Source organism: Astatotilapia calliptera, chromosome 1 (assembly GCF_964374335.1).
Source record: "Astatotilapia calliptera chromosome 1, fAstCal68.1, whole genome shotgun sequence".
Classification (NCBI taxonomy): Eukaryota; Metazoa; Chordata; class Actinopteri; order Cichliformes; family Cichlidae; genus Astatotilapia; species Astatotilapia calliptera.
The window spans coordinates 4,574,784-4,590,936 of NC_137422.1; the positions used below are offsets into that span (position 1 = coordinate 4,574,784).

At 42.4% G+C, this 16,153-nt stretch overlaps 1 protein-coding gene across 2 annotated transcripts in view; it reads right to left on the reverse strand.

Annotated features, from left to right (window-relative positions):
* The window catches only part of LOC113008303 (nuclear receptor ROR-alpha A-like), a 175,795-nt gene that overhangs the window by 19,153 nt on the left and 140,489 nt on the right, over nt 1-16,153 (reverse strand). For both annotated transcript variants that reach the window (XM_026145671.2, XM_026145747.2), the window contains 4 exons: nt 13,458-13,543; nt 9,294-9,435; nt 7,476-7,732; nt 7,192-7,390 (listed from right to left, as the gene is read on the reverse strand). In XM_026145671.2, coding sequence (XP_026001456.2) covers nt 7,192-7,390; nt 7,476-7,732; nt 9,294-9,435; nt 13,458-13,543 — 684 coding nt within the window. The remainder of the gene's footprint in view (nt 1-7,191; nt 7,391-7,475; nt 7,733-9,293; nt 9,436-13,457; nt 13,544-16,153) is intronic.

Sequence of the window (16,153 nt, forward strand, 5' to 3'; positions counted from 1 at the left end):
AACTGTCCTCTATGTTTGCAATGTTGCCTTCTGGTAGTTCAATCCCCTCAGTTCTGACTACCTTCCCTCTCTTTGTTACCATCTGACTACACTTCTCCAGTCCGAACGACATTCCAATGTCATTGCTGTATAGCCTGGTAGTGTGGATCAGTGAATCGATGTCTCGTTCACTCTTGGCATACAGCTTGATGTCATCCATGTACAGGAGGTGGCTGACAACTGCTCCGTTCTGTAGTCGGTATCCGTAGCCAGTCTTGTTAATGATCTCACTGAGGGGGTTCAGGCCTATGCAGAACAGCAGTGGGGACAGAGCATCTCCTTGGTAGATCCCGCACTTGATGGTGACTTGTGCTATGGGCTTGGAGTTGGCTTCTAGTGTTGTACGCCACATCCCCATTGAGTTCCTGATGAAGGCTCTTGTACAATTCTAGGCATTCCAGTATCCAGCTGTGGGGCATTGAGTCATAGGCCTTCTTGTAATCAATCCAGGCAGTGCACAGGTTGGTCAGTCTGGTCTTGCAGTCTCGGCTGATTGTTCTGTCTACCAGTAGCTGGTGTTTTGCGCCTCTGGTATTCTTGCCAATTCCTTTCTGTGTCCCGCTCATGTATTGATCCATGTGCCTGTTCATCTTAGCCGATATGATGCCTGACAGGAGCTTCCATGTAGTACTGAGGCAGGTTATTGGTCGGTAGTTGGAGGGGACCGGTCCCTTCTTGGGGTCCTTGGGGATCAGGACCGTCCGGCCTTCAGTTAGCCAATCCGGGTGTCTCTCGTTAACTAGCAGCTGGTTCATTTGTGCTGCCAGACGCTCGTGGAGTGCAGTCAGCTTCTTCAGCCAGTAGGCGTGAACCATGTCGGGCCCTGGTGCTGTCCAACTCTTCATACTGGAGACCCTTTCTTGGATATCTGCCACTGTGATGGTTACTGGACCCTGTTCAGGGAGGTCGCTGTGGTCAGCCCTCAGATCCTCTAGCCACTGAGCATTGCCGTTATGGGTTGCATTCTTCTCCCATATGCTCTTCCAGTATTGCTCCGTCTCCAGCCTTGGTGGTGCTGTTCTCTTATTGTTCCCTTGCCACTGAGAGTACACCTTTGCTGGTTCTGTGGAGAACAGCTGGTTTATTCTCCTGCCTTCTATCTCTCTGGTGTACCTCCTCAAGCGGCTGGCCAAGGCTGTGAGTCTTTGCTTGGCAGTTTCCAAGGCCTCAGGTATGGACAGCTTGCTGTATTTCTTAGGCACCTTATTTGTCGCACCTTTCTGCAACTCCGTTAGTTGGCTAACCTCCCTCCGTGCTACTTTGATCTTGCCCTCTAGCCTCCTTCTCCATGGAGGGTACTGCCCCTTGTCGCTGTTCAACTTGTAGCCAAGCATCTCACTGATCACTGTTGCCGTATTGTAGATCAGCTTGTTAGTGTCGGTAATCGTGGTTGTAGGTATTGCCCGTAGTGCTGCATTAACATCATCTAGCAGACCTTCTGAGGGAACTTCACGTAATCTTGGTAACCGGCTACGGGGGATCCAGGTTTCAAGCTTGGCCATGATCCTATTTTTCAGGTCAGTTCCTCTTGCACTCAACGATCCTTCTCCTATCGCACTTGGGGCTATGTACCCAATCTCGGGTGGGGGTGATGATATCTCCCCCCTGACCTGGCGTCCTGACTCCTCCTTGCCGTAGCATTTGTGTTGTACCTCGTCAATCTCTAGCTGTGAGAGCAGTCCCTTCTTTCGAATGTTGGAACACTGAGCTACTAGTTGTTTCGCCGTCATTGTGGATGTTGGGTATCGAAGAATCCATAGGTCCCTCATCCTATTCATGTAGCCCCTTCCGCCGGGGTTACTTGCATAGTAGCATTCCAACAACGCCCTGTTTTCGTCTCTTGCCCACCGATGCCTTCTTGTTCCAGTAGCCCACTTTTCGTCAGGGTGCCCTGGTTCCTCAACACCTGACGCGGACCTTGTTGATCCGGGCGACGTCCGAGCCGGTATGCCTTCATATTTATCTGTCTCGCTCATGTCTGCGGTAGGCTTGCTTAGCATAGGGGGTCTAGCCTTAGGACCCTTACTGGATACAGACTCTACACCCCCCCCCCCCCCAATTTTTGCACATGTCAAGGAGCGTGTCAGGCTACATTTCACTGTGTGTTATACTTGTATAACTATGCATGTGACAAATAAAGAACCTTGACCCTTGAACCATCTCTGAGTGCCTGAATTCAAAATCCTGCTCCTCACATACAAGGTCTTAAATAAATCAGGCCCCATCTTATCTTAATGACCTTGTAGTACCATATCACCCTATTAGAGCACTTTGCTCTCGCTCTGCAGGCCTACTTGTTGTTCCTAGAGTATTTAAAAGTAGAATGGGAGGCAGAGCCTTCAGTTTTCAGGCCCCTCTTCTGTGGAACCAGCTTCCAGTTTGGATTCGGGAAACAGACACTATCTCTACTTTCAAGATTAGGCTTCAAACTTTCCTTTTTGCTAAAGCATATAGTTAGGGCTGGACCAGGTGACCCTGAATCCTCCCTTAATTATGCTGCAATAGACGTAGGCTGCTGGGGGATTCCCATGATGCATTGAGTTTTTCCTTTCCAGTCACCTTTCTCACTCACTATGTATTAACAGACCTCTCTGCATTGAATCATATCTGTTATTAATCTCTGTTTCTCTTCCACAGCATGTCTTTATCCTGTCTTCCTTCTCTCACCCCAACCAATCGCAGCAGATGGCCCCGCCCCTCCCTGAGCCTGGTTCTGCCGGAGGTTTCTTCCTGTTAAAAGGGAGTTTTTCCTTCCCACTGTCGCCAAAGTGCTTGCTCATAGGGGGTCATATGATTGTTGGGTTTTTCCTCTGTATCTATGAAGCGCCTTGAGGCGACTTTTGTTGTGATTTGGCGCTATATAAATAAAATTGAATTGAAATGCATTGAATTGAGTGCAGTTCCCAGTTTTCCTTAATTCCATGGGTGGCAGGAGCATAAACGAATACGCTGTAGCGAGGCGCACAATAACTTTAAGAAGCTGTCACGTACAATATTTTACATCAGATTAGTCTCAATATTGGATCCTAGCAAGTGCCATTGCTCTGATATGTTGCCATGTCAAGTGGCCTCAGACAGTGTGCTTCGAAAAGGTAACCTCGCCCAGCAGCATAACTAGGCTCAGGGTTGGGTTTCATTTGAACCACATCGCATGAAGCATGAGAGTGTGAAAGGGGAGAAAATTCTATAAAAAGTTGAGATTGTCACCAAAAACCAACCCTACTCCCAGACCAGTGGTTCTCTCAGGACAGGAAAAAACATTTTCACCCCCATCTAAACAAACAATGACAGAAAAGCCAAGCTGCAACTTTATTTACATGATAAACTCATTCACAATGAATCTTACAGTCATTTCTGTTTTAAATAAACAACTTTTATTTCAAACAACTATTTAACTTTTGTCACTAGACCAGCGGTCCCCAACCCCCGGGTCATGGACCGGTACCAGTCCGTGAGTCGTTTGGTACCGGGAAGCGAGAGTTGAGGCGCAGGTGTGAAATTGATGATTTTCAGGGTTTTTATCGTTAACTGGAGTTCCCTGGGTCTTTCCCGTGAATTTGCATTTATTATTATATTTACAAAACACCACAGTTTTTGTCTCGGTCGTATCATTTTATTTTGTTGTATTTATCTGCGACACCTTAATAGCCAGTCCATGCAAACAGTGTCTGACATTAAACCGGTCTGTGGATTTTAGGTTGGGGACCGCTGCACACGACTGCTTCATTCGTCCGCAGCACATCTTCAAAAAAGCAACCAGTTAAACAGAACGTGAACGCCAAACATGGGAAAACTAAAGTCCAGTCTTAGTCTTATAAAAAAAGAAATCTAGAAACTTGTGAGCAGAGATGAAAAATACATAATTTAGTGAGAGTTTAATATTATTCACTGTTAGTGGCTGCAGTCAGCTTGTGTTTGACTGCAGCGTGGCTGCAGGGGAGGCGGACCCACCTGAGCGGCATCCCCAATCACGCCTCGCCGGCTTAAAACAGAATGAACTGGGTCCTGTTGTTGTTGTTGATGATGATGACGTGTGTACGCTGTAGCCGCGTGTGTAAGTTGACAGCCGCAATAAAGAAGTGCGAACACGTGGTCACTCGTGCCCCAGTCCTGGGTTTCAGCACCACTGCAAACGATGCACGACAGACCCGACCACATGTTCGCACTTTTCACTACACTTCTTTATTGCGGCTGTCAACTTACGCACGCGGATGCGCATATTATTTTTAACGTAACTGCCACAAATTTCTTTGTTCCGCCATAAACATGATTCGATGTTAAACATTAGTTCTGCATGACTTCTCTGCCAGGTAACTTGTGCCCCACCTGTCAGAGCGGCACACACTTTGGAAACCACTGAGATAACATGAAGAGTGAAACTGTTTATGATATTAGCCCAGCCCGTCTTTAACTGTGACCAAAATGAAGGCCAGTCCATGTTTAAGTGATGATAATTCCAATCACAAACCTCCTTCTACATCAAGCCAACACTAATATCCTGAACTCCCAGCTGTATGTTGAACTTTTTACTGTAAAATCTAAAACTGTTGACAAAATGTTTGTGAATGCAACTCAAACCCAGAATAAACACACGTACAGACTGTCCCGCTGTGCTGTTGCTTATCATAAGCACAAATAAAACACTAGAAACCAAAACAACTCAATACACGGTAAAAAACAAAAAACAAAACACAGTCACATAACAAAGACTCACACTGGATGAGGGTGGGGGTTATTACAATAAAGAGTGAATCACAAAATCTCCCAGGACCAAAAAAAAAAGAAAAAAAAAAAAAGATTTCCCCCAACGAGCGCCCTGCCACGTCCCAATTGGCCCTAATTAACAGACAGCTAATTACCACACAGAGATTTTAATGAGCTCTGAAGATGAGTTTCCAACCTCCTGCTATTTTAAACCACCTTTCTGTCTCCGTTTGCCCCTCACTTCTCTCTCTCTCTTTCTTTGTCTGACTCCCTTTGTAGCCTCTCGTTCCATCTCTCCCCTTCTTTTCTTTTTGCTTCACGTATTTCAAGATATTTCCTCATCTTTGTGCAGCTGCCGACAACATTCGACCAAATGATGAGTCTTTTTATTACTGTATTTATTTTGTCTTGTTCTCAGCACTGCACAGTCAGAGGTGGAGGACTTTTTTTTTTAAATTCATGTTGAGAGGCCGTAATGGAAATAAACATGAAACTGAATCTCCAGCTGCTGAGCAGCTGTGTAGGATTAAAACAATGCAAATAACTCCTCTCCACTTCTTTTCAGGTGTGCCCTTCGTCTGATAAAGTGGGTTTTGATATTGGTAAAAATCATACATGTCATGCACCAGTCTACCACACGTAGACCTCCTCATACAGTAACACACTTCCTCTAGATCCACAAAGTGCAACTCCTAACCTTCTCCATCAGCAAAGCAAACATGGTTAAAAGGGGGTGAAGAGATTTGATTTAGCTTCAACAACTCCTCCCACATCTTTGAGGTCCACTGGGTATCGTCACTGATTTCTAGAATCGATTCGATTCACAAGGTCCTGAATCGATTCGAATCTGGGAAATTTTTCCATTTACATATTTTTGTATCTATAAAAAGGAAGCTGACACTTTCCAGACTTTATCAAAGGTGTGAGCGTCACAGCAGATGCCATTGTGTCAAAGTAGCTGAAGATAAAACACAGAAAAACATGAAGGTGATTTTCCTGGCCTGGGATTTTATAACAATATTCCACAGTACATCAAAAACGAAAGAAAACCATTAATCAACATATGAACATTACCTCTGAAGTTACAGCGGTTTCATTAGAGTCACTGCTGAGCGTTTTGCATTTTGCATCATTTTAAAAAGTTTAAATTTGTTCAGAAGCCTATTGAAAGGCAGAAATTAGGTTTTCTTTTCGTAAGTAAGTAAAAGGAAAAAAAACATAAAATGAGGGTAAATAAGGTTAGTCTTGTGCGTAACAAGCAAGCGAATAATGCAGAAAACAGATTTCGGGGATAGAGAGAGACAGAGAGAGAGAGAGAGCTGTGCATGAAGTGTGGTGGAAGCAAAACAGCAAAATTCATGACGATGTTTATGTGAAGCGCAGTTTGGCTCTTCAATATTTGGTCAATATTGGGAGATAAAACTAACAGCTTCAGAATCAGCGCATAAAGGGCGTGAACACAAAGCGCGGACCCGCCGAAACATCAGAATCAGCCAGCTGTCTGCTTTCAGCCCCGACCGTGTCCATGCCGTCGGGTGAGAAAGGCGACATCTCACTGATTCTGATCCGCGAGTCCGCGCTTTGTGTTCACGTCTTTGTGCAGAATCCGTGTACCTGCTCTCATTTACTGTTTTAGCTGTTTGGTGGTTGTCAAAATTTTGTGACGTTTCACCTGAGATTCTGGAATTTCGGGCAAAATACATTTATATTAAAAAATCAATTCAGGATTTTAATGAATCGATTTCACGTTATCCAAGCCAGAATCGATTTTAATCGATGAATCGATTATTAAAGCCCACCCCTATACGTCACCTGGTTCAACTGCCTTTCCACTTCATTCTTCTTCTTTCTTCCACCTACACTTCCTGATTCACTAACTGCCCTCCATCCATCCTCCACCGTCTTCCATCAGCTCCGTTCATCTTCTCAACACTCCCTCTTGACTCTTTGGTACATTTCCATCTCCTTGCTTAATCATCCCAACCTGCTGCACAACCTTTCCAGCTCTATCTCATGAAAAAGCCATCGATACAAGTCCTGTGCTCCTTCCTTGGTGTGTTGCCTCCTGTTTTTTTGCTATACGTAACAGACAATTGACAATATTTTTCAGGTACAGAGTTTGTTAGCATTTGTTCTCTAAATGTTTGTTTTTACGTTAGTTTCAGTGTTTTTAATTATTTTAATCTGGAGGAACACAAACTGACTGACAGCTGACCTAAAAAAAGGAAGAAATTATGGTTTGATTGTATTTATGTAAAGCATGTTTGTTGACGATTACCCCATCCATCCTTCGATAGGTGCCTACTGAGCCACATCGATGACTTTAATGGAAAAGCCAGACAAGTTTAAGTAAAGGAAGCAGGTCTGAAAGGAGCTAAAGAGGCAGGTTACAGACAAACTCCAGTAAAATGTGCACAAACATCTCACTCTCCTGAGCCCTCCACTCACCGAGCTCAGCCATGGGCACCGTGGGTGGCACGTCTCTGTTGCTGAAGGAGCAATATGGAAAAAAGCCGTTACTGGATCCATAGTCGCACAGGGGCTCCGGTTTGATGCCATTAATATCAAGTCCGGATTGATCCGGAGACGGCTGGATATCCAAGTAGAACCCCCCACCACCTCCTTCCCCTCCTCCTGCAGAGTCTCCCTGTTTGTGGAGGAAAAGATTGACGTAGAAAACACAGGAAATATCGTTGAGTTTATAAACTGTCCTGAAAATAGAGACAACAAACCTTAGATGACAAAGATCCGCCTTCAGGCGAGTTCTGTTCCACGTAATGTCCCCCCTCATCAGGTAGCTCTGTGAGGCCGGTGGAGGACAGGGTGTAGTGAGAGGACAGCGACTCGGACTCGACTGGACTCGGGCTGCCGAGGCTGGGATGGGACAAGAGGTGGTGACCTTGTTGCTGCTGCTGCTTGAGGCGGTGCTTCTGCACCTCCGCGTACAAACTGTCCCGCTGCTTTTTAGACATGCGACCAAACTTTACAGCTGAGGAGAGAAGGAAAGGATTTCAGTTAGCCACCTGACAGAGAATGAAGACCTGGGAACAATGAAACAAAAACATGCTGATTTCTGTGACAGTTCAGCCAAAGTGAAAGCTAGCCGTTATGGTTTCAGAGGCGGAGCACTCATTCGCTTAACAAGACTCACCACCAGTGTTCAAGTAGAGCTGACATTGATTAGCCTCCTTATCTGCCTTCATACTAGATCACCAAGCTGACAGAAACGTAGGATTTCATACACTTCACCCGTTACAATCCAGCAGAGACCTCGTGAGAGCAAGTCAGTCCCAACAGACGCCCATGTTAACTGTGGATAGTGTCAGCCTTGAGTAATATTCTAGATGGGATTGTTTGAAATTTCTCATTCACCTAAATATTGAAGTTAGGGGAGTGGCATCTTTGATCGAACAGCCGTCTGCAAATCTACACCTTTATGCTGCAGACATGAGTCCAACATTACAGAACATCTCATTGTAGAAAACAGAAAGAAATTACACAGACACTGAAACTATATCATATCCTACACTGGTTCATATGTAGTGCTTTTCTAGTCTAAAACAAAAGTTTTTTCATGTAATAACAACATAAAAAATCTATATGATATCAAAATAGGGATGCACTGATACCAATATTGGTATCGGGTATCAGGCCGGTACGGTATAATGTGTGTGTACTCATACTTGTAAAGTTAACCGATGCCAACTTATTTCATGAGTCAGAGGGTGGCTTGTCATTTCTGTTGCAATTTTTTAGATTGGCCGCTGGGGGGACATGTCGTGCTAAACAAGAGCAGGGTTAGGCGAGTGAGGCTGGCGGGTCCAGATAAAAAAAAGAAAACTGGAGGCTGCTGTAGCTATGCTAAACAAAAGGTCAGCCGTGTGGACTTACCTATAATATGTGAAGATGACAGAAGCAAGGCCGGTAAGGTGTCCAGGGGAGGGAATCGTTCAATACAAGCAGTTTAATAAAAGATCTGAGGACACATCATGCACCGAGTTCGCTAAGGCTAACGCAAGACCAGAACAGCCAACTTTAACTCAGGTTTTGGAAAAGCAACGACTTATTGATTTTATTCCAAACAGAAGTGTTTATTTATTATTCTGAAAGCTGGAGACAGAGCCAAATAGTTCACTGATATTTTGTTGAATTACAATGTGGACACTTGTAATTCAATAATTTAACAGAAGTGCTTATTTTTCACTTGAAACTTTATTTTTGTGGTCATTTTTATTATTATTTTAGAGAATAAAATAAAACTGTCTTCCAATTCATTGCATTTTTGTGTGTGTGTGTGTAGTAGAAGTATTGGTAAGTACTCAGATCCAAGTATCGGTATAGTATAGATTTGAAAAATTTGTTATCATTGCATCACTATATCAAATATATATTTTTCATTTACATTTTATGAATTAACTGGATCAGAGTCAGGGTTAGGGTTAACATACACATACAGCACACAGTTGTTGTACTTCAGGGTTATTCTGGACATAGAGGTGGGTTCGATATGTTCGTAACGTGTAGATCTGCTGTGCATGTGTTTGCCTTACCGTCTCGGGACATGCCCACAGCGAGACATTTCTGCAGACGGCAGTGCTGGCAGCGGTTTCGGCTCGTTCGGTCGATCAGACAGTTTTTCTGGCGAGGACACGAGTAGGTGGCGTTACTCTGCTGACTACGCCTGAAGAAACCCTGAGAGAGCACGAAAGAGTTCTATTAAAATCATTGTTTTCATACCAAAATATCTCTATGATTGATCACTGAAACAACAGTCAAGCCTTCATGTTTGTGCTCATGTTGGAGATCATAGAGGCAAAGGATGAAATGTGCGTCACTGTGAGACCTTCCCCCAGTATAAAAACATCAAATCTGGTTACTCTTTGCTTTACAATCTTTTGGCATCTTCAGTGCACTCATGGAGCTACAATTCAAAATGGATTTCCTGAAGGATGCACAGCCCCACTATCACTTACCATTAGGGATGGGCACCGGTATCCGGTGCCATGATGGCACCGGTTCTGACATCAACGGTAGTAACCAGACCGAAAAGCAGCGCACATTTCGGTGCTTTATTTTGGTGCTTTTTTTTTCCTGAGGTGTCATACACTTTGGATTCTAGCCAATCATTTTACCTTTCCAAGGATAGTAGGCGGGCCCAGGTATGTACGTTCTTTTATGCAGAGCTACAGATTAAAAATGCCCAAGGCGAAGCAGTCAAAAGTCTGGCTGTACTTAACAGCAAAAGATGCAAACTCAGCAGCCTGCAACAAATGCTTTAAGGTGATACTGTGCAAAGGAGGTAACTCCTCGAATCTGATGAAACACCTGGCGATGCATAGCGTTTTTTTTAAAAGCTGAGAAATGTGCCATATTTGATAGACCTCACACCGTGCACATCTACTGCCGGTGTGGTGCCTGTTATCGGTCCCGGAGTTAGCAACATCCCCCAAGAACCCGAAGAGTAGAGTCCTGACCCCTAGCTCTGCCAGTGTAGCAGAAATGATGACGGATGATAATGGCAGCAGCAGCAGCCGTTCTTCTCTGGGTCAGTAGCTTAATGTTGTTCGTGTGTAATTTACGTTGAGTAGGCTAACCAAGTTATTAAATTAATGCACTTAAGGTGAACTAGCAAATACCGTCATACTGTAGTTACATGCGGCTGTCTTCTTGTTTGATGGCAGATGCTCCCTTCACCCTGGCCAAAAAGGCTAAAATGACCAAAGAAAAAGTGGGAAACAGCTAAACATGAGAGGTTTTTGGACAAAGTTGGTGTTTTTTTCCCCCCCCATTGATTAAGCACTGCTTCCAGCCAAGAGTGATGCAATAAATCCCCTATAGCTGCAGAAAAGGCTAACATTGTTATCTTTTAACAAACATACTGAAAAACATAGATAAAATCAAGTCTTTCACAAACACGTGTAATGAATGACAAAAATATTCTTCATAACAAAAAGTAATAAGAAAAAATTCAATTTGAGAAAAAGAAACGTTTTTTTTTTTACATTTTTCTGCAATGATAAACTAATCCAGACTGCAATGACCAAAGAGACAAATGCTTTAGACTATCATCAGAGTCTGGGGGACTGTCTAGGGTACAGGGGGTTGTCTTGTGTTGCACTCTGGAGTCCAGAGCACAACGCAAATGTGACTTCCACACAAGGACTGGAGCTACTGTGAGATTTTGTAGAAATATAAAATAGAACAAAACTAACTAACCTACCAGCATAAAAACTGAACTAAATTACAGGCCTCTAAACTGCCTCCCTAGGACTGCTTTTTAGTATTTACAATATAGTTAGAATATTTGTAATATGTACAAAGTTACTAATCTAACATTCCTAGACTTAAAACACTTGTTCACACAACACTACATTTCACTCTCTGAAACATACACAGAGCACGGTCTGGTTGAAATATGGAAGTATGTGAAGCCAAGGCGGTCTCATCAGTCTCCAATCATATTAAGAGCCACGGCTCCTCTTCATCAAAGCCAGTTATCTTGTCAAAACTCAGCTTAAAGTTGCCGCTTCCAGGCTCCAACTAATGGCCACTGGTTGATTTAGAGTCATCCTAATCCTAACCCTATTTTTTAAATTCATCTTTAATATTAATTTGTTGTTTTTTCAACCCTATGCTTTTTTTTTTTTTTAAAGCAAAGGATTAGGCTTTGGAGCTGGAACTGGAGCTGAGGCTGGGGTTGACATCATCACTGATGATGACGATATCTTGGCCAAGACATCCAAGTTAGACAATTGTTAGAGAAGTGTGGGGACGGCCCCTTCCTGTTCCAACATGACTGTGTACAAGTACACAAAGCAAGGTCCATGAAGACATAAACAAAGAAGAACTTGACTGGCCTGCACAGAGTCCTGACCTCAACTTTTGGGATGAGCGCAGACTGTGAGCCAGGGCCAGGCCTTGTCATGCTACATCAGTGTCTAACCTGATGTAGCATTCCTCCTTTCGATTCCAGAAGAATGTTCAAAAATTCCCATAAACATGGTGGAAAGCCTTTCCAGAAGAGTTGAAGCTGTTACAGCTGCAAAGGATGAGGCACATCCCGTCAAACTCTTTGGGTTAAGAAATGAATGTCACTGTGTGAAGGCAGATGAGCAAATGCTTCACAATATAGTGTTCATTGGATGTCCAACAACAGTAACAACAACAAACAAACCGTATCCACCCGTGTACCTCTGTATGAGCCATTTTACAGAGTAATGGCAGACTGGCCTATTAGCATATACAGAGAAATTGGTAAACCAAGGAGCGCAAAGGCTATCAGATGACAAACACATGAAAGTTATTTCTGCTAGCTTCAGTCTGCTTGTCAGCAGCTCACTCTCACAAGCAGTCAGTGAATATATAACAGGCAATGCAGAAATGTGAATGTAATCACAAGGCAAAGACTGGAGACCATGTGCCATGTAGAGCACAAAGAAGCTGTTAACTGTTTATCAACCTGATGGGGGAAAAAAAGCAGAATTTCATTGTATATGCACGATGACAATAAAGTCCTATTCTGTTCTATTCTTTTCTATTTTATTGCATTTTACCTCAAGAAATGTGGGAACCACATAAAACATGTGTGAGAATGCTTTAGAGATGTCAGCATCATAGTTATAGAATAAAAGTCAACATTACCTTCAGCACCATGTAGTGAAAAGGAAACATTCACAGCACTTTGAAAGTGTGAAGAAATACATGAAGCAAACTGGGGTTCAGCCCACGATCACCATATCCCCGGTACGTTTATAGTACCTGTTCACGTTTCCTGATCACACTAGTTTATAGATGCATCACAGATGGCCTATAACCCTTCTTCTCATAGAGCCAATATAGCCTGTATAGATCTGAATGGAAATGCATCAAAATTATAAAATATAAAAATGTCTGTAATTCAAATTATAGTTAAATTAACAAATGATGCCACTCTGTGTCAAGCTCAAGGGAACAGTAGTAACTTTAAAGGGAAAACACTGATTTCTCTCAGATGACATTATGTAATATCATTATGTCATATTAGCAGCAGATCATTTACATCTAACGTGCGACTTAGTGCAGATGTTGTGGTTTGTTTGGAGGCTGCTTCAGCTGCATACTGGCTGTGAAATAAGCCTCCAGCTGTCACATCAGCAGCTGCTGTGGCTGAACACACCTGCCTGTTCACAGAACCGCTCTCACCAGGTAGAATATGGTTTAGAGCCCGATGCTCGTGACTGATGTTTCAGACCAAATTCTGTACGAAACATACAAACGTGCCTGGTCAGGTATGGGTATAAAATCATATTGCAATACATGTAACTACTTTAAACTCAAATGAAAACTGGTTTAACACCACAATAAATGCACTGGTGAGCTGTGCCACATAAAAACGCCAGCGATGGATGATTGCAGAGGCCTTTTCCTGGTTAAAGAAAAAAAGACAAAATACGGAGGGTTCAAAGTGCAAACTATTCTCAAACATTAATTGTTGCACAGATGTAACAAAGATCTGTCTGTGATTGAACGACTTGGAAAGGCTTATCATTTAAAGCAGGGACATCAAACATGAGCACCGGGGGCCAGAATCCAAACTGACTCATTGGATAACTTTGGACGATGTGAAGGAGGCCGTACATTTTGGACCCTTTACTGTATTTTAGAGTTGGGTTTAACTGAGGTTATAACACGCTCAAATTGACTTTAGCAGACAACGGGAGGGAGGAGGAGCTTACCTTACAGCCTTCACAGGTGATGACCCCGTAGTGGATCCCTGATGATTTATCTCCACAAATCTTACAGGGGATTATTTCAATCTGAGCTGCAGTGGGAAAATAAAGACAGTAGGTCACACACAGAACATCAGAACAGCTGATATATCACAGTTTGTCATGTAGGTTTCATCTATGTGCAAATAAAGGCGTTTTCCACTGGTCCCCACTTAACCGTCCAACTGTCACTACACCTTGTTACATGCGGTATATGAAATGTTTAATTTCAAAGTTGTCCAGCTGTTACAATGTCGAAACCAGACACAATAACAACAAAATGTACCAGTGTGATTTACTGCCACAGCAACATCATGCAACCCCTGGGAATCAGATCTAGTGCAGAACCGCATTACTGGAAGAAATTCAGGACAAAAAAAATAGTCCCAATTAGCTTCATATGAAAGATTGTAAGACCTTAGCAAACACAAGCCTTAAGCTTCTGTGGTCACAGCTGGAAAAAAGAAAGAGGTGCCACCATTTACAAAAGCTAAAGGAGACTTTGAAAATCTCCATGTAAAATGCTGGAGTCGACTCATCTGTCCATCCGGGTGTAGAACAGTGCGCGCTCTCTGCAGTAATCAGGACAGTGTGCTTGTATGGGCTCAAAATGTTTGTACTTGTAAAAAAAGATTTGTATGTGTAAAAAAAATTTGCGTGCGTAAAAAAGATTTGTATGTGTTAAAAAGATTTGTGCGTGCGTAAAAAAGATTTGTATGTGTAAAAAAGATTTGTGTGTGTGTAAAAAAGATTTGTATGTGTAAAAAAGATTTGTGTGTGTGTAAAAAAGATTTGTATGTGTAAAAAAGATTTGTATGTGTTAAAAAGATTTCTGCGTGCGTAAAAAATTTTTGTGCGTGCGTAAAAAAGATTTGTATGTGTAAAAAAGATTTGTGTGTGTGTAAAAAAGATTTGTATGTGTAAAAAAGATTTGTGTGTGTGTAAAAAAGATTTGTATGTGTAAAAAAAAGATTTGTATGTGTAAAAAAGATTTGTGTGTTACAAGTTACAAGTTACAACTACGAATTTTGACCCTATTTTTCTTCCTTTCATCTGATTGGTGAATGTCATGTCAATCACAAATGTAACAATCCAATCAGAGAACAGATGGGTTTGGCTCTCGGAGGGGCGCTTTTTACACACACACAAATCTTTTTTACGCACGCACAAATTTTTTTTACACATACAAATCTTTTTTACAAGTACAAAACCGATTTTCAAGTACAAAATATTTATGACCACATTTTGAGCCCATATGCTTGGTAATCACTGTGCTGAATAATCTGTGTTTGATGGATGTAACTCTGCGATATTTTTATATTAACTCAATATCCTCTGGGACAAATCAAACAAACAGATTTTCTGAACATTTGTAATGTGTAGTCCGAACTATGATAATGTAGTTTAAACATTTCGTCTCACTCTGCTGGGCTCGGCTGGATGTATTTGTGCCAAACACCAGCTGCTAACAAGGAAGTTACAGAGTTAGTTACAGAGCGCCCTCTGGAGGAGCTTTGAAGGGTTGAAGGGTGTTTCTCTTGTCTGTTCTTTACTTCTTTCACTTACTGGCAATTTACCAATACAAAAAAATTGGCAAATGTTGTCTAATATCACTCAGGCTCCTGCCAAAATTAGCCCCTAATATTAGGTGAGGAGTTCTTAAGCATTTTACAGGTTACTGTAGAGAGCAGGTACATGCAGCACTGATTAAACTGTAGGAGCTCATCTTTCAGACAGCAGCACAGCTGAAAACTCACTCACTGCATGTATTTATACTCCCAGCACTTTGGAACAGAGTGACAGCTCAGCTCTGAGATGCTATTTTTAGCAGAGCAAAGTTATGTAAGTGAGCAGTCACATTAGAACACACATACACACACACACACAATCACAAGCTTTCTTCACGTAGAGACACAACAAACAAGACGCAGAGAAGAACCGCCTTTGTACAATTATTAGACTACAATTATAGAAGATGGAAACCATCAGGTTTGGTTTAAGTATTTTGATCAGCTTCTTCTTCACCCTGAATTTATTTGAAATAATAAAAAAGACAGATTTATTTACTTATCATAAACCCCAAAATTAATAAAAGGCATAAAGAATGCCTCACTAGGTGAATGAAACTAGGAGTGCAAGAAACATTATTTTTATTATATTTCAATCAATTAAAAAAAACATGAATTCTTAATTGATATGTACAGTTTTGCATATTTACTGAGGCGACCTCTTCAAACGTCTTGTTTTGCTTGAACAACCCCATAATAGTCAGTTCAGTACAAAGAAACAAACACAAAAATGACCATAAAACAACATCAATAAAGCTGTTGCATATTTGTTAGTTCCTTCCAGTGACACACGCGCACACACGACACCCAGCTTGTATGGCGTGACTTCACTCTGCTCCCTCCCTTTACACCTGTATGGCGCTGCAGTCTCTCGCCCCTCCCTTACAGAATGACTGGCCACCTGACCCAGTGAATGAAGGGCTGCACGATCGCTGCTGAACCCAGTCGACCACAGCGGGACTCAGATTAGGAAAATCTCCAACAACCCTCCTAAGCAGAAGCCACTCAGAGGACAAGTGGGGTTTGGACAGTTTGGTCATTTCCACAGAAAAACAAAACAAAACAAAGACTCCATGCAAATATTTAAAATGCAAA